Genomic DNA, 24,565 nt, shown 5'->3' with positions numbered 1-24,565 from the left:
AGAATGGGTCATAAGCTCAAACTGATCCTTCAGTTAGTTGTGCTCACTATTGTAAAAAGGGCATGTGCTCAGGTCAGTAAGAGATTTGTATGTGTTGTAATATACACACAAAAAAGTCTCTAAAAAGAATCGACTGCCTGAAAGATTCCTGTGATTAGCTTCCTTTATAACCCATATCTGTGGCTCTGCACATTCTTTTGATTAAAAAATGTGGTTAAAGACTCAGTTGAAGTAGCGTATTACCTCCTGATACATACGTGTAACTTCTCCTAAAGTTAATCGAAGGAGTAAATGTGCAGCAAGAAGGGAATATATCTCTAAGTTTCTGCTATCCAAGGTCCATTTGAGACCTATGCTGCCAAAGCCACAGCTACAAAGGGCCACAAGTCATTAAGACCCACTCCACCAACTGCTCTGACATAAATTACTGCTATTACTCTAGGTTTCAGAGTAGCAGCCGTGTTAGTCTGTATTTGCAAAAAGAAAAGGAGTACTTGTGGCACCTTAGAGACTAACAAATTTATTAGAGCATAAGCTTTCGTGAGCTACAGCTCACTTCAGTAATGCATCCGATGAAGTGAGCTGTAGCTCACGAAAGCTTATGCTCTAATAAATTTATTAGTCTCTAAGGTGCCACAAGTACTCCTTTTCTTTTTGCTATTACTCTAATGTGATGTTCTTTGCACTGGCTCAGAACTCTGTGATGAGAGTTGGGATCCTCTGGAGAATCAGCATGTGTTCATGGCTGAGTAACCTCACCAGTTCTCCCATTCATCCATTGTTTATGTTCTCATTTGAAGAGTTTTTTGGGGGAAGGACAGGAATGTGTGTTTGTGTGTGTGTGTGTGTGTGTGTGTGTGTGTGTGTGTGTGTGTGAGAGAGAGAGAGATGAACACAAATTAGACTATAGTGACATTTGCCTTTCAAACAGCTTTCCGTTTAGGAGAGATACTGACCTATGAGAAACGGTTAAAAAACCTGGGCATGTTTAGTCTTGGGAAAAGATGATGCGGGGACGGGGACCTGATAACAGTCTTCCAATATGTTAAGGGCTGTTAGAAAGAGGATGGTAATCAATTGTTCTCCATGTCCACTAAGGTAGGACAAAAAGAAAAGGAGTACTTGTGGCACCTTAGAGACTAACAAATTTATTAGAGCATAAGTTGTAGCTCACGAAAGCTTATGCTCTAATAAATTTGTTAGTCTCTAAGGTGCCACAAGTACTCCTTTTCTTTTTGCGAATACAGACTAACACGGCTGCTACTCTGAAACCTAAGGTAGGACAAGAAGTAATGGAATTAATCTGCAACAAGGGAGATTTAGGTTAAATATTAGGAAAAACTTTCTAATTCTAACACTATTCCCCTAACTCCCTTCACAAATATCAGGTCTGGATATATTACTTGTTAAACTAGTTGAACTTTGCTAGTGTCTAGCAAACTTATACATTTAAGCTCCCAGGCTCATATTTTGAATGTGTTGGACAAGTTGTCCTATGGCTGCAGAGCTGTTAGCTGGCCGCTCATTTCACTTTGAAAGATCTCTTACACTATGTGTTTACTTATGCTAAACAGTCAGTTCCAGCTTGTGTGTAGCTGTGACACTCTAAGTACCTCTCTCAGACATGAAAGAAGAGCTCTATGTAGCTTCAAAGCTTGTCTCTCTCACCAACAAAAGTTGGTCCAATAAGAGATATTACCTCACCCAGGGGACTGAAACTTCCCTGCTATCGTAGTAATAGGAGTTTGAAGCAGCTGGTAGGAAGAAGGCAATAAAGAGATTTGACCCTTGTGGCCAGGGGTCTAAATGAGTGGGTTTACAGATGGCCAAGTTTTTCTTGAGCTGGCCCTAGTTATCTGTTTGGTCTGTTTTGTTTTCAGTAAGATGGAATCTGGAAAATTAGACTATAGTGACGTTTGCCTTTCAAACAGCTTTCTGTTTAGGAGAGATACTGCAATATAAGATTATTTTTAGGATGGCCACATAATTTATGGTCTCCTTTGAAGCGTTTTTTGGGGGAAGGACAGGAATATGTGTGTGTGAGAGGGAAAGAGAGAGAGAGAGATGAACACAAATAAAGCTTTCATTCAGCACTTGAAAATGCTTTTATATTGAGAAAGCAGCCAAGATACTTGGGGGCCTGATTCTGCTCTTTCTTTCACTGGTGTAAATCAGGAGCATCATGACTGAAATAAAACTGATGTAAATGGGGTCAGTATCAAGCCTTGAGAGAAGACATGGTTGTTGGATAAGAATTCCGTAAAACATATCCCAGAACTTTAAATAATTGAGTATTTTAACTTATTCTGGTTCAACTCAAAATAGCACTTTAAGATCTTAATGGTTTTTACTTTAATTAAGCTTGCCCTAGGCTAGGTGCTGATGGGCATATCTGCATGAGAGAACTATTATAACACCTAGATGAGAACAGAACTGGTTTTTGACCTCTGTAAAGAAGCATTCCCTCGAAGAAGTATTCCAGTTATCCTTAAATCAGTCAAGTTCTACTGACTTATTGCACTGCTCACATTCCCCCATGAAACATAAAGGATAAAGAGGCTTTTAAAATGTTTTATATAGTGTTGTCCATTAAAGTAAGAAGAGCTTGCAGAAAAAAATGTGGGATTTATACAGTATCTCTGCATCTCCCATTGAAATCAATGGACCCTGTAAAATGACCAACAAATCCCCACAAATTGTTTTTCCCAATAGCTCCCATTGCTTTTTAATTGTACATCTGGAGGAAGAGTTTCAGGAGAACCACACTGTTTAACATATTTGTGAAAAATATCATGCCATTCAATGCTTCCAGTATCCATATTGTTTCTAAATGGGAGCATAGCTTCTTAAGGTCAATATGTACAGTGGGACCTTGGGTTAATAAGCCTTGATATAAATCTCAGCATAAATTAATAGTTATGTATTAGAAAGACAAGGTGCGTGAGGTAATCTCTTTTACTAGATCCACTTCTGATGGTGAAAGAGACAAGCTTTCAAGCTACACTGAGCTCTTCTTCAGGTCTCGGTATTTGTCATTCATCACCTGACACCAAGAACCTAAACTAGAAATCTACCATAGGGTCATTTTGTCCTGACAACATAAAGAAGAAACAAAATTTTACATTCCTGATATTGAGTATTACTTTGTCTAGAAAAACACACTATCCAATTCTCATATGACTAAAACCCAAATCTTTTTAAGTCTTATGTAGGGAGAGCATTAAGGAGAGAAGTGGGGTCTAATTCTTGGGCACAGGATTGGGAAAAAGAAGCTCCAGTGCAGAGCTGAGTGAATAATCAATTTTTTTGATTTGATGGTCAAATCAAAATATAGTTGTTTTGGAAAGACTCAAAACAAAACAGTTAAACAAGAAACAAACAAACAAACAAGAAGTTGTTGTTTCAGGTTGACCTAATCATTTTGTTCTTTCAGGCATTTTAACTGTTTTCCAAATTTCTTTTTCTTTTAATAAAAAAAAATGCCATTCACAAAACCACTGGAGGAAGAGGAGATCATGGGAGTAGGGACTTCACAAGTGTCTCCCAAGTGTGTGGCCTAACCACCAGGCTGTAGAGTTTTTCACACACTTTCCCCCCTCTCTGGCCCAGTGATAATTTAATCCTAAGTGGACGAGCTTCAACAGGAGAGACTGAGAGACTCTGTGGCAGGACGCTGCTGGGGAAGCCTCAGCCAGCTCCTGCCACTCCAGCCCCAATCAGGGGAAATAGATTGGGGCTGGGTAGATAGCCTAGGTTTGCCTAATCACTGATTGCACCTGCTAGCCTCATTAAGTATGAGCTATAAGTCTGGGAGGAATTGAGTGAAAAGGGGGACGGACAGGAACCAACCTATTGACCGACCAACTGACTGACTGACTGACCGACCGACGACCCAGTCTATGTTAGGCCAAGCCATTGTAAATAGCCTGTATATAGTAGGAAACTGGTGGTGGGAAACAGACACAAATAAAGAGTGTGGGTGTTGCACCAGCTTGGCGTGTCCCTGAGTCTGTAAGGAGCGGGGCCAAGGGGCTGAATACACAGGGGTATGCCGTGAATCCCGTTACAGACCCACACCAGGATACCCCATAGCCTAGGGCTTCAAGTACTTTTCTGAGAGATGGGAAACCCAGTACACCCCTTCTCTGAATCTTTCAGAGTAGAAACTGAACCTGGATCTCCCACATTCCAGGTGAGTGCTGTAAACAGTGGTCTCTAGGGGATTATGAGTATGATCCCTTGTGAGTCTAGTCTGGTGTGGTGTTTTTTTGTTTGTTTGTTTGTTTTTGTTTTTAGATTTTTTTTTTGGCTGAAACTACTCAGTGAATTCATGCCAAATTGGGGAGACCAAAACTTCATATTTTGATGAATAAACTGTCCAAAAAGTTTTACCCAGCTCTGCTTCTGAAGTCTAATCTTGATACTAATGCCTTCTGGGACCTTGGCCAAGTCACTTAAGCTCTCTGCCTAAATTTACTCCTCTAACAAACATGATACTTATTTGAAAGAGGTGTTGCCTTTCCCACCATATCTCTCAACCTCTGGACTTTAAAATGAGGGATAATGACACTCAAAATTAGTGACAATGATTAAGGCTATAATTTAGTCACGGAGGTCATGGCAGTCACAGATTCCATGACTTTACTGGACCTCTGTGACTTCTTCCGCTTCAGCTGTTGGCAGCTGAAGCCGGGGCTGGAGGTGGTACTCTGTGCCCCTGCCCTGCTACAATTGGGGCTGGATGGCTGGAACCAGGACCCTATAGCCCTTGCTCTGCGCCTTACAGGGGTTGGGGATGGCTGCAGCCAAGCTGTACTCCTCTGTCCTCCAGTTCAAAGTGAGGGCTGTGTACCCCTTGTGCCTGCACCCACTGCTGCACCCCAGCCCAGCTTCTGCTGGGGATTGCAGTTGGGGCCCTGTGCCCCCTTGTGGTGTCCAAGGGCTGTGCACTACTCCTCCACAAATTCCTGTCCCACAGCAGTGGCCAGCTTTAGAGTGGGGTCTATGTGTCCCCCATTGCTGTGCCCCCCGCTGCAGCAGCTGGAGCCAGGACTCTGTCCCCGCCATGGCAGTGGTCTCAATCTTTCAGTCGCCTCCCCCACCCATGGGACTCCATTCCTCCCCCCACTTAGCCCTGCCCCAGTTATTTTTAGTAAAGTCATGGACAGGTCACAGGCTCCGTGAATTTTTGTTTATTGCCCGTGACCTGTCCATGACTTTTATTAAAAATAACCATGACAAAACCTTAGCCTTATCAATGGAACACTACACCTTGAAATAAGGGACATAACGAGGAACATCAAATTTTGTATTGAACATACTGTTTTATTAAACATTATATAGATGTACAAACATGCTGGACCTTATAATAGGAAAAAAAAGAGTCAATTTGCTCCTTATTTTTCATGTGTGCTGTGAAAATCTATTAGCTGATAGGAGATTTCTTCTGCTAGATCACTAGTGTAGTGGATCCCTCAGCACATTTTGTCAATATAACTCGACAAATCAAATGAAATTAAAAAGGATTTGAAGTTTTTCAGAAAGTTTCCAATGTGGGTGCAGTATGCTGTGTATTTTAGACAAAATAACAATTCCAGGAACAATTCCCTTCCAGGTCTTTGCAATACCCACCTCCCCAGAATCTGTCCCACACGTGTGCTGAATATATTCCCCAGCAGACATTCTATCTTGAGATGATGACAAACAACTGGCCCAGTGACCTTCTCCCCTGCCCCATCCTGACTGGCACCCTCACTGACTTACCAAAGACTCTGATGCTGTTAACAGCCTTCCCACCTAAATTCTTTTGCCAGTGCTCCTATTTCGCAAGACTGCACTGGGTGCAGAGCTTGTCAGTTACTGTCAATCCTACCTATTTTTGCCCCCCTCCCCAGGAACTGTTCCGCTCCAGGACTTTGCAATGGCAATGCCGGACAACTTTAAAAATTGGAGCTTTATGTGGGATGTTCTTCACAATGTGGGGCAGTTGAGAGGTATGCATGCCACAGAAACTCTCTGTGTGACCTAGAAGTCTTTTAACCTCTAAATTTCAGATCCCTATATGTAAATGGGTATTATTATATTTCCTTTCTCCCACAGTTTGAGAGTCTTGTCTATTTCCATAGTCACTAGAATGAAGAGCTTACAATCTTTTACTATGTGTATGCACAGTACCTAATACAAAGGCTCTCCAGTGTTGGGGCCTCTAGGTGCTACTGTAATATAAATAAGAGGATTAATAGTTTAAAATGTTGTGATCAGGAAAAGCGCTATATAAAAGCTAAATGTTATTGAAGTATCTTGTGTCTAAATTGCCTTTTTATTTGAAAGTGTCTCCTGCAAGTTCTGACAACAGCTGGAAAGCCATTGGCTGATATTTCAAAAATATCCTTGAAAAATTGATTAAACAGTCTGAGAATTCCTGATACACTACAATTGCTCTTGAAAACTTTTGGAAAATGTACTATTATTTAAAGGGCTTAATTCAACTTTCTTCTTAATTGCATGTTGTCTCTAATTAATGTGTTCCACTTTAGGCCTGAAGAGTTGTAATTAAGAAAAAAAAATAGTCTCTCCTAATCAGTCTGTCACTTTATCAAATTCTAGCACAGTCATTCCACTATTAGATATGTTAATAGTATCTAGCTCTGCCCTGTTCTGGTTGAAGTCAAATATAGCATTTACAATTAAGCATCTTCCAAATTTAATTTTAGAACTAGGTTTCTGGATTCCCTGGTACCATAAGTCACTTCAGCCCTGACATGTTTCTCTAGCAGCTGCAAGTGATTGTGAATCAGAATTAACTGAGGGTCTGCTGCCCTGTAAGTCCCCATAGGTGATTTAGGGCCTAAAGATGTAGACAGGTGCCTAGTGGAATTTTCAAACATGGGAGTTAGCCACCTAACTTGCTTGGGCATCTTTGAATATCACACTGGTTGCCTAGCTGCATCTTCTGATGCCTAAATACCTTTGAAAATCTGGCTCAAGATGGTTATTCAAACCACGTCTGAACATACTGATTATCCTAAGTTCTCAAAGCAGGACTGGGTATCACAGGGGAACGTGATTTGACATGGATAGGTCGATCTAAATCTTAAGCATAGACCAGGGCTCGACTAAGTTCAGTTCAGCTAAGATAGGACTTGGTTCATATGAGAGACCACAAACCAGCAAAAACATAGAGAAATAAAATTATGAAAAGACAGAGTCCCCCACATCCAAATTCTGACAATGTACTTTTGCTAGCAGCATAATGGCTCCTTTTAAAAAACGCTTTCTATCCATACAATTGAGGGAGAATCACGGACTTGTGCGATACTGACACTTCACAATGACTCTGAAAGAAAACTCTGCTATTCTGATGAATAGAGACATTGACCAGGGGAAGTAATTGTGGACCATAATCATTCAGACAAGAACTAGCACAATAGAGTCCTTAAAAGCTGTGAATCACAAAGGCAGCATGATGTGTGAAACTTATAGATACTTACGCAAATGGATTATAACTATACCATACCACTTCATAAATGCATTTTTTATTCCCCATTGCTATCTAGGCCATGGAATTACTCAAAACCAGCCAGGGTGCTACAGATAACATCCATTTTTTCAGTTTTTCAGTTGTTGTTATATTCATTTTCCTGCATGTACAGCACCGCAAAATCCGCAAAGGTAATATTTAATACCAATCACAGGACAGGCTGTATGGTCAGAAGCTCCACGTAAGACTAAAGCCTTTTATTAAAAGTATATCAGACATATCTTTTACAACTCCAAAACAACAGCAGGAGTATACCTGCCTTTTGAAGTTTATCACCTTTCTACATGTTTATGGGCTGCAAATGGCAATGTTTAACAAAGTAGATACTTGAAGTGTTAATGTCATGACTACATTGAAGCTGAAGTCACACTCCTCCTTCTTGCTGGCAAGGCAAAGTACACTTCCCTCTGCCAGCCTGGCCCACTCTATCCCAGAAACATTTGCATTGAGTAAAGATAGTGATGGGGGTAAAAGTTGGAAAACTGAGTCACCAGTCCACCCAATGTAGCCTTAATAAATTTTGCTTTTATTTATAAAATTTCAGATAGAATTATTGCCCATTATAGTGACTGGACATATATTTATGCCAGACAAATAATAAGACAAGACCGAAGTGGTAAGTGGGTCCAAGTTACCACATTCTGGGGTACCACTCAGGTGTTCTTCCATCTTCCATGATTGCTGCTGCCACCTTTGACCCCTTGGTCTGGTCCTTCAGTATTGTTTTTCAGTTTCTGGTCTGGTCTTTCTCCAGTTTAGGCCCATGTTCACTAAGGTCTTTTTTACATTTCTACAGTACAGCTTACTTAATTTTTGTCCAATTGGCTTTTAGCACATCAACCCTTTGGATTTTAGATGACCTGTATTTTACACTCAGTTATCTAATGTCTCTATTTTTTCTGCTGGATTTGCAGTTTCTGGGTCATGTAATCTTATGTCACCTTGCCCTGGGTCTTCCCAGATTTTTTTTTTAATTTATCATTACATATTTGTTTCTCTTATTTCTTCCAACACAACAGGTTACCTTTGTTCTGTCAGCAATAACATTCTTTTAAATAAATCAGCAATTCTATGTAAAGGAAGAATTGGCTAAACCAGACTTATTCCAGCAAAGCTGTGGCCTAAGTGTTATGTCATCTGGGCTCATTCAGTATCCATAATTACAAATAATTAAAAGTATAATTAACAAAGATTTTCATTGTACCATTTATCAAATTCTTCATTTTATATTTCAATGTTATAAGTCAGTAAATATTGCTCTGTGCTACCCTCAATGTGTTAGAAGGTGTGGGGAGTTATGGAAAAAATTATGATTCATCAGTGCCAATATTTCTTCTTTAAACTTGGGTTTTTCATTCAAAGTTCAGTTTTGTTTGTAAATGCTTAAAAAGAAATGGCATTAGAAATTTTCCTGTGAATGCATTTTGAGTTTTAGTTGTTTTTAATGATACCTATTATTAATATATTATTATTTTATTATTTATTATGGTTCTGCTGCATGCTTTCAGTCATGATTTCTCTCCAGGTGGTGATGAGGGAACACTGTTTCTATATTTTCATTGAAAGCTTCATAAGATGATGCACCATTGTGAAAGGCTGCCCACTCTATCCCAGAAACATTTGCATTGAGTAAAGATAGTGAACCATTGGAATCACCATGTACCCTTCTGCCCAGACTAAGCCTCTTCTTACACAGTACCCACCACTTTTCTGTGAAGCATCCCCATCAAAGGGAGAGGGAAGTCAACATGTACTGCTGTAACGTCCCACTGATGGATCTTCTGCTTGGAGGGACCCTTAGTCAAGAGTTTGCATCAGTGCATGTAGACATGTTTGTATCACTGAATACTACAGCACTGTGTAAACTCAACTCAAACTGCAAAAGCCTAACTTTGACTTTGAGTAGCATCCACAAACCAGCAGAAGTTATCTTAATCTGTGAATTTTCTGTACTTGGTGAACCACAAACTTTAAGAAGAAACTGCTTTAGATCAATTTTAGGTTCATGGAGTTTATACGGAGCAAGTCAAATAGTGGAAATCACATGGTAACTCTCCTATATATTGGATTAGTTTAGCCCATACCACATTACCAGGAAAGAGCATCTCATCAAAATCCATTTTCACTTGTTTTCCAAGGGAGAAGTACCTCTTTTTAGTTAAAAAGTCTGTGTCAGGTGAAAAAGTTGGGCAGAGGTGCAGGGACCGAAAACCTTCTGTCCAGCAAATCAAGGGAAGTGATTATTCGCCTCTATTTGGCACTGGTGAGGCCACATCTGGAGTATTGCATCCAGTTTTGGGCCCAGGATGTGGACAAATTGAAGAGAGTCCAGGGGAGGGCAATGAAAATGATTAGGGGGCTGAGGCACATGACTTATGAGGAAGGGCTGAGGGAACTGGGTTTATTTATTCTGCAGAAGAGAAGAGTGAGTGGGCATTTAATAGCAGACTTCAACAACCTGAAGTGGGGGTTCTAAAGAGGATGGAGCTCGGCTGTTCTCAGTGGTGGCAGATGACAGAACAAGGGCCGATGGTGTCAAGTTGCAATGTGGGAGGTCTAGGGTGGATATTAGAAAACTATCTCAGTAGGAGGGTGGTGAAGCACTGGAATGGGTTACCTAGGGCGGTGGTGAATTCTCCATCTTCAGAGGTTTTTAAGGTCCAGCTGGGATGATTTAGTTGGCATTGGTCCTGCTTTAAGCAGGGGGTTGGACTAGATGATCTCCTGACGTCTCTTCCTACCCTAATCTTCTATGATTATATGATATGCAACTCAAACTGCAGACACTGGAGATTGTTGTGAAATGTATAAATCCAGTGCTGTGATAGTTTACAGGCAGATGATATTCTGATCTTTAGAGAAACAAGGTGGGTGAGTTAATATATTTTAATAGATCAACTTCTATTGGTGAGTGACAGGCTTTTCAGCTTATGCTCTGCTTTAGCTTTGTGTTAAACAAGCTTTCAAGCTTTCTCACCAAGTTGGACCAATAAAAGATATTACCTGATATACCATGTCTCTCTAATATCCTGGGATCGACGTGGCTACAAACACTGTATACAATTTTAGTATTTATTACTTTAGGGCTAGATCCAAAAAGGTGAGTTGAACTGAGAGGTTCAACAGCTAACGTTTAGGTATCCTGCCACGTAGTGGAATCCAAACCAGTCCCAAGTTAGGCTCCCAATACAGTACATGAGGAGAATTAAGTGCCTAAGAATGGGATTCACAAAAGCCAGTATGCTGAGCAGGGAGTCACCTCAGGTATCCAGTAGAAAATGCTGAGGGGAGGGGGATCACCTAAGCCCCATCAATCAAAGAGAGTTGTGTGCCTAACTCTGGACTGCATGAAGATGCCTGACTCGTCTCAGGATTCACTGAGACGTCAGATGCCTGACTCGTCTCAGTCATGAACTCTCTCTGGAGTTAGGTGTCCAAGTCAGATCAGTCAGTCCTTTAATGCAAAAAAAATAAACCCCAAGATGGTCCCCTCTCCCCTTATACCCATAGCCATGACTGTGGGTGGAGCCCCACTTTGGGGAGGCTAGACCCTAGCTCCCCCCTTCTGTCTCTTCCTCCCTCCCACGGCCCGAGGAGCCCTAAGCTAGTCGAAGCCCTGAGCCTCCCCCCCCACCTACTTAGAGGAGCCGCGGGCTGGCCGGAGCTCCCGAAGCCATGCCTCCCCTCCGTAGATCCCAAGCTGCCCTGCAAAAATTCAAAAGCTCTTCTCTTCTTCTGTCTTCTGGAAGAAGAACCTGAGCTTTCACTATGCCCCAAGCAGGTTCCGGGGCGGTTGAGGAGGCAATATGTGTTACTCATCACCCTAGGGAGTCCAGGGAGATTACTAATGAATCCAGGAAGCTGAATAGCACATACTCTCTCTTCAGCTGCCCCGGAACCTACATGGGGCATAATAAAAAGCAAAAATTTCCCCTGAGCAAACCACAAAACCCACAACTGGGGTCCCACGGCAGCAGCTGAGCTAGGGGAGGCAGAGCCTCCCCTGGCCTATTATACCCGCTGCCCATGTCTATAGCCCAATAATTAAAACACTCACTGAGGACGAGGGAAACCCAGGTTCAGATCCCCGCTCTGCCTGACTGGGAGCAGGGATTTGAACCCAGTTCTCAGACTGTCTAGTTAAGTGTTCTAACTGCCAGGCTATAGTGTATTCTTTCTCAGTGTTTCCTATTGGAGCTGTTCATCTTTGTATAAAATATTAAATAGTCATTGGGCCAGAGGGTGTGTGACTCTCTAGCCCGGTGATTAGAGTATTCACCTGGAAGATCCAGGTTCCATCTCCCTGCTCCTATAAATAATTAAATATTTTATACAAAGGGGAAGTGAGTGAGATAGGTGGGGAATGCCTAGTCTGAGGATCTGCCGAGCTGCTTGGCAGTGTCAGGACTTTGCTTTGTGCATGCACACCAGCAGAAATTTAGATACCTAGGCAGTTTAGGCAGCATCCTGGAGTTTTTATATAATTGGACATAGGCACCTAAAGTTAGTTCCCTTTGTGGAACTAACCCTTAGTTTCCTGTCCTTTGTTATGATCAGATCCTATTGTTGGTTTCAAGACTGTGTAATCATTACAGGGAAAGGGGGAAGTCAGAACATTAAAAGTTACTGATAATTCTAAGAAGATGATTAAAAATTCAGTTTTCTAATAAGATTTACCAAACCAAGTTACTACACTAACTCAGCATGTTAGAGCAATGCTATTGTTTCAGTATCCTGCCCAGTTTTATGCATGCTTGCAAAAGAAGTTACGCCTTAAAGGCCTTCATGCACATTGATTAACAATAAAAATGGTGCAACTTAGAAGCCTTTAAAAAGAAAGCTGTGAATTGTTTCTGGTTATGTTAATTACAAGAGAGATTGTGAGTTTATACAACTAAATAATTGCTACAGATGTGTTTTTGAATAATATTCTGTTAATCTAAAATTATTTTCTTTTCCTAACCTATGTACCCAATTCTACTTTAAAGAAAATGGCTTTCCTAAATTATGAACCCTTAAACTTTAAACTTCAGATGAACAAAATATCTGTGTATGAATTGAATTTAATTCTATTGAATTCTATTGTAGTTTGACCCTGAGCTCCATCATAATAATCATCTTGATGGAAGATTTAGGCTGTCTCTAAAGCGTAGTATATTACAGAGATATCCTTATAGTACTTTGAGTGGGAAGTCCAGAGTAACGAGGAAGAGGGAGAAAGGTCTCATATTTATTATTTTTCTACTTGTACTGGGTGTACAAAGTCAAACTAGATGATAAGTATCTGGAACATTATTTAACATTAATCTGCGTCTTGGTGGAGATCAGAAACATCTGGAGCATTATTGAATGTTGTGTGTAATAAAGTTGCAAAGAGGTAATGTAGAATGCTGCCAGTTGTGCCATTCTACAGTATTACAATACATAGACAAAGACAGCTTTATAGTCCAATCTTGGCCAGAGTGAGCCAGAAATTACATATGGCTCAGAAAAAAAATGCCAAGAATAAATTAAGCTTCCTTGCTGGAAGAAAGCCAGATATATTTTCTGAGCTGTATTGGCAAAGGCCAACATTGTTAAATACCAAAGAAAGTAACTGCAACAGAAGGCAGTGGCTGGTGAAACTGGTTTGAGAGATTGAGGCCCATTATATAGGTATCATGGACCTACATCCCTGCTGTATTGCAAATGCTTTATACTCTACAGTCAGCGTGCAAAGCAGCCCAAGAGCCAGCATAGCAATCCACAGGAGGATTAGCCAGTGTGTTTCTTCTAGACCTTAAAATATATGGATCTGTGAATCACTCTGCCACCAGAGGTTTCCCTTTATGCTATGGAGCTGGTGTAGTGGCTCTTAAACCATTCCATTCCCTGTGGCTAGCATAGGGGACATAACCACTGTGTCTCTGAGCCCTCTAGTGATTGCAGTCCAGAGTAATGAGCACATCCCTACCTCCTGTATTGTTCTGTTTACTCCTCAGTCATAGTCCAGGCTCCAGTCTGGAGAGCTTACAAACATGTGATGTTTTACCTAGAGAAGTCTTCTTCTCTTTAATGTAACTGCTTTTCAATAATGTCTACATATATTTCTTTCAGAACTTCTAAGAAAAAAATACAGTTATTTAAAAATAATACCAAAGTAGTGGGTAAATAGTCTATACAGCATCCCATGGGTTTGCAGCCAATTCCATCCTAAATTCTGCGTTCTTGAGACCACCTTGGTACCTTTTCTGGTCATGAGACCATGCTGCTTACAGACCACAAAGGCCTGGAATTTACAACACAGAATGTCTGGACCAGACCTCCAAAATGCATTCAGAGTAGAGATGAGTGGCTAACCTCTAAGGAAGTAAGCAAGGTGTATAATATAGATAATTCTTTTAAGATCCTGAATATGAAATTTTCATAAATATTCCTGACCAGGGCTAAAAGGATTTGCATGTGGTCAGTCAATCAATGCTCCATCAATCGATAAACTGTGATTGGAAAGAACCTAAATTTGGAAAGCAGCCCTGTACAGGAAAGCCAAAAAGCCCCAGCATCTTAGGGTACATCTACCGAGGGATAACAGACCTATGCTGGACAAGTTCAGCTGTCTTGATTTTATGGGGCTAAAAATGCTGTATAGATTCTTGCAGGGTCCCAAAGTCTGGGCTCTAGCCTGTGCCTGAATGTCTATACAGCAACTTTTCAGTCCGGAGCCTGAGCCCCATGAGCCCAAGTCAGCTGACCTGGGGCATCTGTGGAGTTTTTCTCACTGTGTAGAAGTAAGCTTTATTCCTATCCTCCTCTTGTATTTTTGGGATAACAGTTTATATCACTTTCCCCCTGAAATACCATCCATAAGATATTTTCACTGCGGTCTTGCAAGGTCTTATTTCTAGGAGAATGGGACTTAGCCTAGAGGGACACTGAAGCCCTGGACTGACTCATGTTCTTTCTGCAGTCTGAACATGGCACCTCTGTGTCATGTCCTGTCTCGACAAGTTTTAATTTTAGAAGCTTTTATTTTTTGTATGATCACATAGCTCTGAAGGTAACCTACACTAGTCGATGCAAACAAAACCACCAAGCACCAGGATACCATTCCTGCATATGAACCTAAAAAGGGTACTTCCACAAGGTGCTGCTTTTCCTTATCCCTCATAAGACACTTACTGTGAAACGGCTGTACTGCCATGTAATACCTGTTTCAGAGTAGCAGCCGTGTTAGTCTGTATTCGCAAAAAGAAAAGGAGTACTTGTGGCACCTTAGAGACTAACAAATTTATTAGAGCATAAGCTTTCGTGAGCTACAGCTCACTTCATCGGATGCATTTGGTGGAAAAAACAGAGGAGAGATTTATATACACACACACAGAGAACATGAAACAATGGGTTTATCATACACACTGTAAGGAGAGTGATCACTTAAGATAAGCCATCACCAACAGCAGGGGGGGGAAAGGAGGAAAACCTTTCATGGTGACAAGCAGGTAGGCTAATTCCAGCAGTTAACAAGAATATCAGAGGAACAGTGGGGGGTGGGGTGGGAGGGAGAAATACCATGGGGAAATAGTTTTACTTTGTGTAATGACTCATCCATTCCCAGTCTCTATTCAAGCCTAAGTTAATTGTATCCAGTTTGCAAATTAATTCCAATTCAGCAGTCTCTCGTTGGAGTCTGTTTTTGAAGCTTTTTTGTTGAAGTATAGCCACTTAGGTCTGTGATCGAGTGACCAGAGAGATTGAAGTGTTCTCCAACTGGTTTTTGAATGTTATAATTCTTGACGTCTGATTTGTGTCCATTCATTCTTTTACGTAGAGACTGTCCAGTTTGGCCAATGTACGTGGCAGAGGGGCATTGCTGGCACATGATGGCATATATCACATTGGTAGATGCGCAGGTGAACGAGCCTCTGATAGTGTGGCTGATGTGATTAGGCCCTATGATGGTATCCCCTGAATAGATATGTGGACAGAGTTGGCAACGGGCTTTGTTGCAAGGATAGGTTCCTGGGTTAGTGGTTCTGTTGTGTGGTGTGTGGTTGCTGGTGAGTATTTGCTTCAGATTGGGGGGCTGTCTGTAAGCAAGGACTGGTCTGTCTCCCAAGATCTGAGAGAGCGATGGCTCGTCCTTCAGGATAGGTTGTAGATCCTTGATGATGCGTTGGAGAGGTTTTAGTTGGGGGCTGAAGGTGATGGCTAGTGGCGTTCTGTTGTTTTCTTTGTTGGGCCTGTCCTGTAGTAGGTGACTTCTGGGTACTCTTCTGGCTCTGTCAATCTGTTTCTTCACTTCAGCAGGTGGGTATTGTAGTTGTAGGAATGCATGATAGAGATCTTGTAGGTGTTTGTCTCTGTCTGAGGGGTTGGAGCAAATGCGGTTATATCGTAGCGCTTGGCTGTAGACAATGGATCGAGTGGTATGATCTGGATGAAAGCTAGAGGCATGTAGGTCGGAATAGCGGTCAGTAGGTTTCCGATATAGGGTGGTGTTTATGTGACCATCGCTTATTAGCACCGTAGTGTCCAGGAAGTGGATCTCTTGTGTGGACTGGTCCAGGCTGAGGTTGATGGTGGGATGGAAACTGTTGAAATCATGGTGGAATTCCTCAAGAGCTTCTTTTCCATGGGTCCAGATGATGAAGATGTCATCAATGTAGCGCAAGTAGAGTAGGGGCATTAGGGGACGAGAGCTGAGGAAGCGTTGTTCTAAGTCAGCCATAAAAATGTTGGCATACTGTGGGGCCATTCCATGAAGCCTGTTTGACAGCAAGTTATGCCCTTTCCCCTTAGGACTCCGTTCAACAGAAATTAAATGCAGACATTGACACAGCAGAACGTTATGGACTTGGCTTTTTCATTCGACTGAGCTATTTATCAGGAAACTTCACTGGCTAGTAGAGCCATTTGAGGCTGTATCTGTTTGTTCCTCTCATAGGATTGGTCCAATCTACTCTCATCCCACCCTTTTCGCAAGCCTTTACCTTGAACTTGTGGACAAATATTATCTTTCTACAGTCACAGTCATTTTTTAAAGAAAAACATTTCCTGGTTTTATATATATATATATATATATATATATATATATATATATATATATATATATATATATATATATATATATATATGCAGTATCTGCAGTTCACCAGTCCAGGGCCTAAAACTTACTCAAAGTCAATTTTTTTCTTTTAAATATTCTGCCTCATCTGATGCGCTGGAGAGAGGGGAAGAGTAGCTGTCAGTCCCAAAAGCCTGTTATTTCTCACATCTATGATATTTGTTTTCCCCTGAGCCTGCTTACTGAAGTCCAGAGCATCACCTCTACTGGGTGATGGAAATACTGCAGCTGAGACGAGATATTGTATAGGGATGGGTTAGGTATAGGTAGGAACTTCCTTAGTGATACCAAGAAATAATAAACATTGTTGCAAATATTGTAGAGGCAAAACCAGGCTGATGTCAGGTTTAGGATCTTGGCTAAATCTCCTTTAAATTATAATTACACATATATGTCACCCACGGATATTAACAAAGTTCGACATATAACTGATAGCACAGTATGGCCCTCAGCATACTGGACAGAAAGGTGGCTGAAAACAGTAGGTTTTTCAGTGGTTGGTGCACATTATTTTTTTAATTGGAAATTTTCCTCTTTGCAGCTGTGTTTTAATAGTGTTACTCAATTACATCCAAAGGTATACCACTAATGGATTGTATCTGGCGATAATGCAATTAAATGGATCACTGGGAGGAAAAAAGTCATTTAAAATAATGAGAATCTTTATGGTAGGTATGATTTAAGTGACCATTTTCTGATTTATTACAGTTATACTGTGAAATCTATAATAGTGTTTTAAAACAACCTTTTCAAAAGTTGATATTTTTCTTCACACTATTTTGGTATAAGAGCCTATCTAGAACCCTTGAAACCCCACCAGTCTATTCATTGTTTCTGTATGCCACTTAACAGTTCCATGCATTTACCTAAGGAAACACTTTATAGTATCAGGGACTTTCATCCACTGACTCATTCTTACGTTTCTCTCTCCACTGTGCATCATTTTACATCTTTCCAGCATTGTCCTATCCAGACTAAAATGACACTTTTTAACTTATGAATGAGACATTGTCTAAAAAATACTTACTTATCTCATGTTTATGAACACTTTGAGATGAACTATGAAAAAAGCTTGTTGAGGTTGTATATGGCTTTTTGCTGAATAATAATAATTTTACTTGGTATCAAAACATTTTAGAGCCCAATCCTGGGAGGAGTTCCAAGGAAGTGTAATAGGCTACCTGGTTAGATCTCATTTGGAGGATGAGGGCATATCCACTGTCCTGATTTGCCTCTCATTTATTATTTATAATATAGTATACAATTGTATTATAATATTATTATAGTTTATAATATATGGGGGGACTGGTGCCTAATTTTGAGACAAGAGTAAACATTTATAAACACAGGAGGAAAAATGGTAGGGAGAACATGGGAAACAGTGATACAAGACACAGTTGTGTGGTCTAGTTAATGTGTTACATGCTAATTCCAATTTAATTACAAGTAAGAATAAATGATAGATTCCTTGCATTTGGAATGCACAACCCACATCGTCTGTCTGTCTGAGGTTGGGGGAACAGTGCTGGGGTTCTCCTGCCAGTACTGCTTGTACCCTACTGTGCTAGTTGGTGCTTCTGCTTTTTACTGCTCCCAGGAAGGCCTTTGGTAGGCCACTGACTTCAGTGGAGTTACTCCTGCGTTATAGTAGCATGGAATAAGCATCAGGTCTCTCATCTCTACATTTCTTTATATTGGTCTTTCTCTTACAATACAGTCTTGCCTGAGAGTATTTAAAATGTTTCCTTTTTGTTATGCAACAATATTTGTTTCAACAAAGAAAGATGCTTGGAATACCATAATCTTTCTCTCCAAACAGTGTTTAGAGTCCTATGTACAAAGAACTGTGATCGTGATTTCTAACATATGTTTGTTAAAGTCATTCCATCGAAGTAGTGGTATGCACAATTCACTGGGGATGACGACTCTTTTTTTTTTCTTAGCATACATATTTTAATTGGTGGTCACTTTCTTAAATAGCTATTAAGTTCATTATCTGATGGCTGAACAAAAGTTGTATTACTTGCTTTTTATAATGACTTCCAGAAGAAAGGTCCAATAACTGGGGTCCTTATTTATGAGAAATGTCCTACTATAATCAGCATGATTTTCACATAAGCAAGAGCAATAGGATTGGGCCCCAACTTATTTCTAGATCATGATAATACTTTATATAGTATTACAGAAGGGGCTGATTGTTGGGGTAGCCTCTGAGACCTCTTCTGCTCAGGTCCCCAAGAACTCAGTTCAACTCTGGTCTCATCACTCATCACTTAAATTAATGGAATTTAATGTAGTAACCCAAATTTCTGCACCTGAGGTGGTGGTGTGAAGCTAATGGTCCAGACTTTCTTATCAAGCCATGCTCCTACAGTGGGGGCCAGGAGCAGCTTCCATATGTGTTTAACCAGTTGGAGTGAATCAGAAAAAGCTGCAGGGAAAAAAAGCTTTAGGCAGTTTTGGCTTGTGGATCTAGGTTGGTCGCTGGAAGACACTGAGTAAGCTGAGCCACCTCTTAACCCAGAGTGGAGATACTGGGCCTAAGGATTCTCCAAGAGTGGGTTGCTCTTGTGCTCTTTGTTTCCAGCCAGGCTTTAAAAATCTGGAGTCTAGTACATTTGTATCCTGATTCTGTCACTGATTTCTGCTGCGATTAGGAAAACTGATGTGCAAGACTCCGAAAATCTGCCACCATTTGGCGATGAGGCAATAATAGCTAACCTTTTAAGGCATTGTGATTTGATATCAGGTTTGCTCAGTACAACTCTGTCTCTCCTAATCTTTTCTACTAGTTTAAGTGTGAAGATAATTTGTGTTTCTCCAAATTTTAAATTGCTTATGTCTACTGGTGATGGTGGAGAAAAATGGTTTGTTATGCTGGAATTCAGTCTTAAGGATTCTGTCCATCAATGTTGGACTCAGAGCCACCTATCTTAATTTTTTTGTGGGGCATGAAGTCTGAGCTGTATGCAGTAAACACAGCAATATGACACCTACATATTAGCAACTATTAAGGGGTTAAACTGTGTACAACAGTGCAAAAAGTGGGATTAGCCGTCCTTACTACCACATAGGGGACCTGTGCTGGCCCATCTGTTCTGGACTGAACATTAATTGTTGGTGAAAAGTCAGAAACTGAATGTCCTGAGGTCAAATTCCCATCTCATTTAATGTGTGTGCAACTTGGTTTGAATTAAGTGAATTCACTGGGGATGATGACTTTTTTTTTCTTATCATACATATTTTATGTATTTTACATATTTCTCATTATATTCGTGAAGTGAGAGTAAGATCTAGTCCAAATGTTTACATTAATAGCATAAAAGTGACTGCTTGCCTATTGCTTTCCTCACAGTGCCCTTGCACAGTGTTTCACAGTTGTTCAAGGCACATGTGCTAAATTGGAGTATTTAATCTGACTTCTTTCATAAGACAGGATGTGGGCAAGAAAAGGTCTTTAAATTTTCTCCGGTGCTAAACTGTGGAAAGGAAATTAAAAAAAAAATAAAAGGCAAAAATTGTGAAGATTGGTTCAAGGAGTATGCTGTATTAATTGTTAAGGACAGAGAGAGAGTGATTTTCCTTGCATTACCTATAAATATGCTCACAGCCAGCCATGTGCATTACGTTGGATCGTGTCTGATGTATACATGTGTCATAAATATAAAGGGAAGGGTAACAACCTTCCTGTATACAGCGCTATGAAATCCCTCCTTGCCAGAGGCACAAAATCCTTTTACCTGTAAACGGTTAGGAAGCTCATGTAACCTGGCTGGCATCTGACCAAAAGGACCAATAAGGGGACAAGATACTTTCAAATCCGGGGGGGGGGGGGAGAAAGGGAGGTTTTGGTCTGTCGGTTCAGTGTGCTTGCTGGACACAGATCAAGGAAGCAAGCAATCCAACTCCATTGCAATTAGTAAGTACTAGCAAGGGAATGCATTAGCTTATTTTTGTTTTGGCTTATGATTTTTCTGTGCTGAGAGGAAGGTGTATTCCTAGTTTTCTTTTTGTAACTTTAAAGTTTGGTCCAGAGGGAAATCCTCTGTGTTTTTGAATCTGATTGCCCTATAAGATTATCTTCCATTCTAATTTTACAGAGGTGCTTCTTTTACCTTTTTTCTTTCTAATAAAGTTCTGTTTCTTTTAGAATCTGATTGGGTTTTTTTTTTAGTGTCCTTAAAAAAACCCAAGGTTGGTCTGTGCTCATCTTGTTTATTCTCAGGCCTCCCCAGGAAAGAGGGTGTTGGGGCTTGGGGGGATGTTAGGGGAGAGTAGGAACTCCAAGTGGTCCTTTCCCTGAGTTTGTCTAAATCACTTGGTGGTGTCAGCATTACCTAATCCAAGGTAAAAGTGAGAAGTTGTGCCTTGGGGAGTTTTTAACCTAAGCTGGTAGAAATAAGCTTAGGGGGTCTTTCATGCAGGTCCCCACGTCTGTACCCTAGAGTTCAGAGTGGAGAGGGAACCCTGACAACGTGTAACACACCAGTCAAAAGCATTGGGTTAGGACTCTTATGGACCTCAGACATTTGGGATGAGCTTGTCCGACTTGTGGAATTATTAAATATACTGTCCTTGTATGAGTATGAGGGAAAGAGAGAATGTGATTCCTTTGAGCGACTTCTCTTTTTAAGTATCCAACCTATTATTTACTGTCTCACTGCTAAGGAAGTTCTCCTTTGGCTTGGGCAGTAAAGGCTTCTGCTTTTGGTGCTGAAAGACCCTTCTAAGATCCCATGATGCCCATGTGGTTTGTTTGTATCAAAGAATGTGGGTTGTCACAACACCTTTCTTGTCTCAGACGTTTGCAAACTTGTTCAGAAACAATCTTCTGCATGTGCAAAAAAAATAGTATTTATTTGAAGTTATAAATTACAGCAGGCTGCCTTTCTTTGCCTTGGGTGACTACCCCATTTGCTAAAACAAACAAAAGAATGCAAAAAGGCTATCCATGACTAGAACCATGCCCATCCCTCAGCCTGCTCCTTCCTTAGTAGCCTGAGAAAAGACAGAGAGAAAAGATGGCTTTGCAACATGGCCAAAAATTTAACAAATCTGGGAACTGGTGGGTCAGGGAGAGCAAATTCTAAAACCAAGGACCCCTCACCATGTCAGCAGTTTCCTTTCTTTTATTCCATGAATACTCCATCTCAAGTGGTTCTGCTGATTTCGTCTCTGACCATATGTCATGGAGAGAGACAATCTCTCAGGTGTCCAGGTCCCAAACCATTTAAGGCATTTATAATTTAAAACTGACACCTCAAGTTCTACTCAGAAGCTTACTGAAAGCCAATGAATATTATGGTGCACTGGTTTAATGTGCTCCCAAGGTGCAACTCAGTAAATAGATCACAGCATTCTGCACTTGCTTCAACTTTTAAATGCTCCCAAACTGTAATCCCTCATAGAGTGTATGATCGCAATCTAATCTTGAGGTGACAAAGGCATGGATAATTGTGATAAGGTCAATATCAGAGACAAAAAGTCAGAACTTGTCTTGCCAGATGCAGATGGAGAAAGTGCTGTTTCATATGGGGGAGGGAGAGAGCAATACCAACCAGGTATCACCTTGATGTATTTTTCTATTCTGTAAGGCAGTGATGGTGCAGTATGAAATCCTAGATGAAATAGGAACTATGCATTACTTCTGTTGACAAACTTAAAATCCCATTTGGCTAATGTTAACATGAGCTACACAGGTAACCAAAGGAGAATATATGCTTACATGGAGCAGTAGTTACAGAAGCATTCATTTAATATTGTTACAAGGTACTGTTGATTATTACGAGTGACAGGAGAGCAGTTTGCAGATGAACTATTGTATAGAGGAAAAAGAACGAGGAGTACTTGTGGCACCTTAGAGACTAACAAATTTAGTCCAAGGTGCCACAAGAACTCCTCGTTCTTTTTGCTGATACAGACTAACACAGCTACCACTCTGAAACCTGTATAGAGGAAGAAATGCTGTTCAATTTAAGAAGGAATACTTTGAGTCTTTGGCAGTTTTGTCAATGTTTTCCATTACAAATAAGAAGTTTAACATTATACATTAAAAGCTTGTGTATTTAAACCTTCTATGGTCCATACCACTTTAGGTAGAATTACAGTAAATTGCCACACTTTATTTCTGTAATTATCTTGTAAAAGTGCCAGTTGATATTGTCCTGTAGTTTATGTTCAGCACACGTTAACACCAGTCATATTTTGGACAGCTTGCATACGCTCAATTTGATTGTCTCTTAGGGAAATAAAATTTATTAAAAAATACATCTCTATTAAAAAGATCTAAAAAGTATGTACTTTTGAATAATTAAATTAACTACAGAGAGGAGAAGGTTGATAATCAGCTCACGTATAGTATGATTATAACAATCTGCAGAATCATTTCTTGTATTAATACATTTTTCCAGGATTATATGTAATTATGAAACATTTTTTTTTAATCTCTGTAGGAGCTTGGAAGTAACAGCCCTCCACAAAGGAATTGGAAGGGAATTGCAATTGCACTGCTGGTGATTCTAGTTGTATGTTCACTCATCACTTTGTCTGTCATTCTTTTAACCCCAGGTAATCTCTCTCTCTCTTTTTCTATATATATATATATATAATTTCTTACTAAAGACATTTTGATTCATAATGTGATTTTCAAAATGACTTATAAGTAACATTAACTCTTGTCTTTGCACATTTTAACTTCTGGCTACTTGAATTTCAGTATCCAAAGTAGGCAGATTTCAGAGTAGCAGCCGTGTTAGTCTGTATTCGCAAAAAGAAAAGGAGTACTTGTGGCACCTTAGAGACTAACAAATTTATTTGAGCATAAGCTTTCGTGAGCTACAGCTCACTTCAGTGACCTATAAGATGCAGTTGGGACTTGCCATTATACACCCACTCAAAATCCCCATTGGCTTCAGTATATGTGAAATTAATTAAAGTCATGGGTGGTTGCCTCCTGGTGTATTTTCAGATCCCTGGGTATATATAGAAAACTTTGTTTAAAATGTGCTAATACTGAACATGAAATGTTTATATCCAGCCACATCAGTGTATATGTATCTCTCACTGTCATAGACACACAATAAATCAGAGAGAACTGAAGGTATTTATTTAACAACTGATTTGCAAAAATAATATTAATATGCCTATTCAGCAATTCTGGACAATGTAAGTTCCTACACATGGATGTTTAATTTTGCTGCAAGTTTTCTTTATTCTAATTTATCCAAGGAATATTTTTAGAGGAAGTCCTTTTTCTGTTGTGATAGCAAACATTTAAACAGGGATAGAAGCCCAGATAAAAGGCAACATTGCACATGTTGCAAAGAAAAGAAAAAATTCATTGGTTTCTCCCAATCAGACAGAGATTATTTAAAATAAGCAAACTGAGAAGCATATATCAGTGGTAAATATTGGTCTGAAAATATTCTGTATTGGAAATGTTATTCATTTGGTTTGTATTTGAATGTGCTTTTTAAGTTGCATAGCCTTGGAATTTGCAAACCATTGATGAAGCTATATATTTTTCTGATTAATTTTCACTCAGTTGTATTTGTATATTTTTTGCATAATTATCTAGTATACTTTATGAATCAATAATTAGATGTTACAAATTCATTTGTATATTTTAGTATTTGCCGTTTAGCTTAATTTGGCATTAATTGAATCATCACACTGGAAAGCTTAGATATGATGGACCAAATTTAAGTTAGACCCCTAACAACCCTGTTAGTCTCCCTTAGCCTGTGGTTATGTTGTTGTAATTTACACATTATGGAACTGGAAGTAAGTGTAAACAGGCTGTGAAAAATTCCTATATCTCATAACCAAGGGACAAGTAGAAGTGCAATCTGGGCAAGTAAACGAGTCAGATTATCTGGCCGCTGGAAAAGGGCTACAAAGTAAGCAGAGAATGGGCTGAATGATAG

General features: G+C 40.0%; 1 protein-coding gene across 2 annotated transcripts in view; it reads left to right on the top strand.

Annotated features, from left to right (window-relative positions):
- The window catches only part of DPP10 (dipeptidyl peptidase like 10), a 436,765-nt gene that overhangs the window by 77,757 nt on the left and 334,443 nt on the right, over positions 1 to 24,565 (top strand). For both annotated transcript variants that reach the window (XM_043505016.1, XM_038422353.2), the window contains exon 2: positions 23,093 to 23,207. In XM_043505016.1, coding sequence (XP_043360951.1) covers positions 23,093 to 23,207 — 115 coding nt within the window. The remainder of the gene's footprint in view (positions 1 to 23,092; positions 23,208 to 24,565) is intronic.

This window comes from Dermochelys coriacea, chromosome 11 (assembly GCF_009764565.3).
Source record: "Dermochelys coriacea isolate rDerCor1 chromosome 11, rDerCor1.pri.v4, whole genome shotgun sequence".
NCBI lineage: Eukaryota > Metazoa > Chordata > Testudines > Dermochelyidae > Dermochelys > Dermochelys coriacea.
The sequence above is the reverse complement of the archived record's forward strand: the minus strand, read 5'-3'. Positions and strand labels throughout refer to the sequence as shown.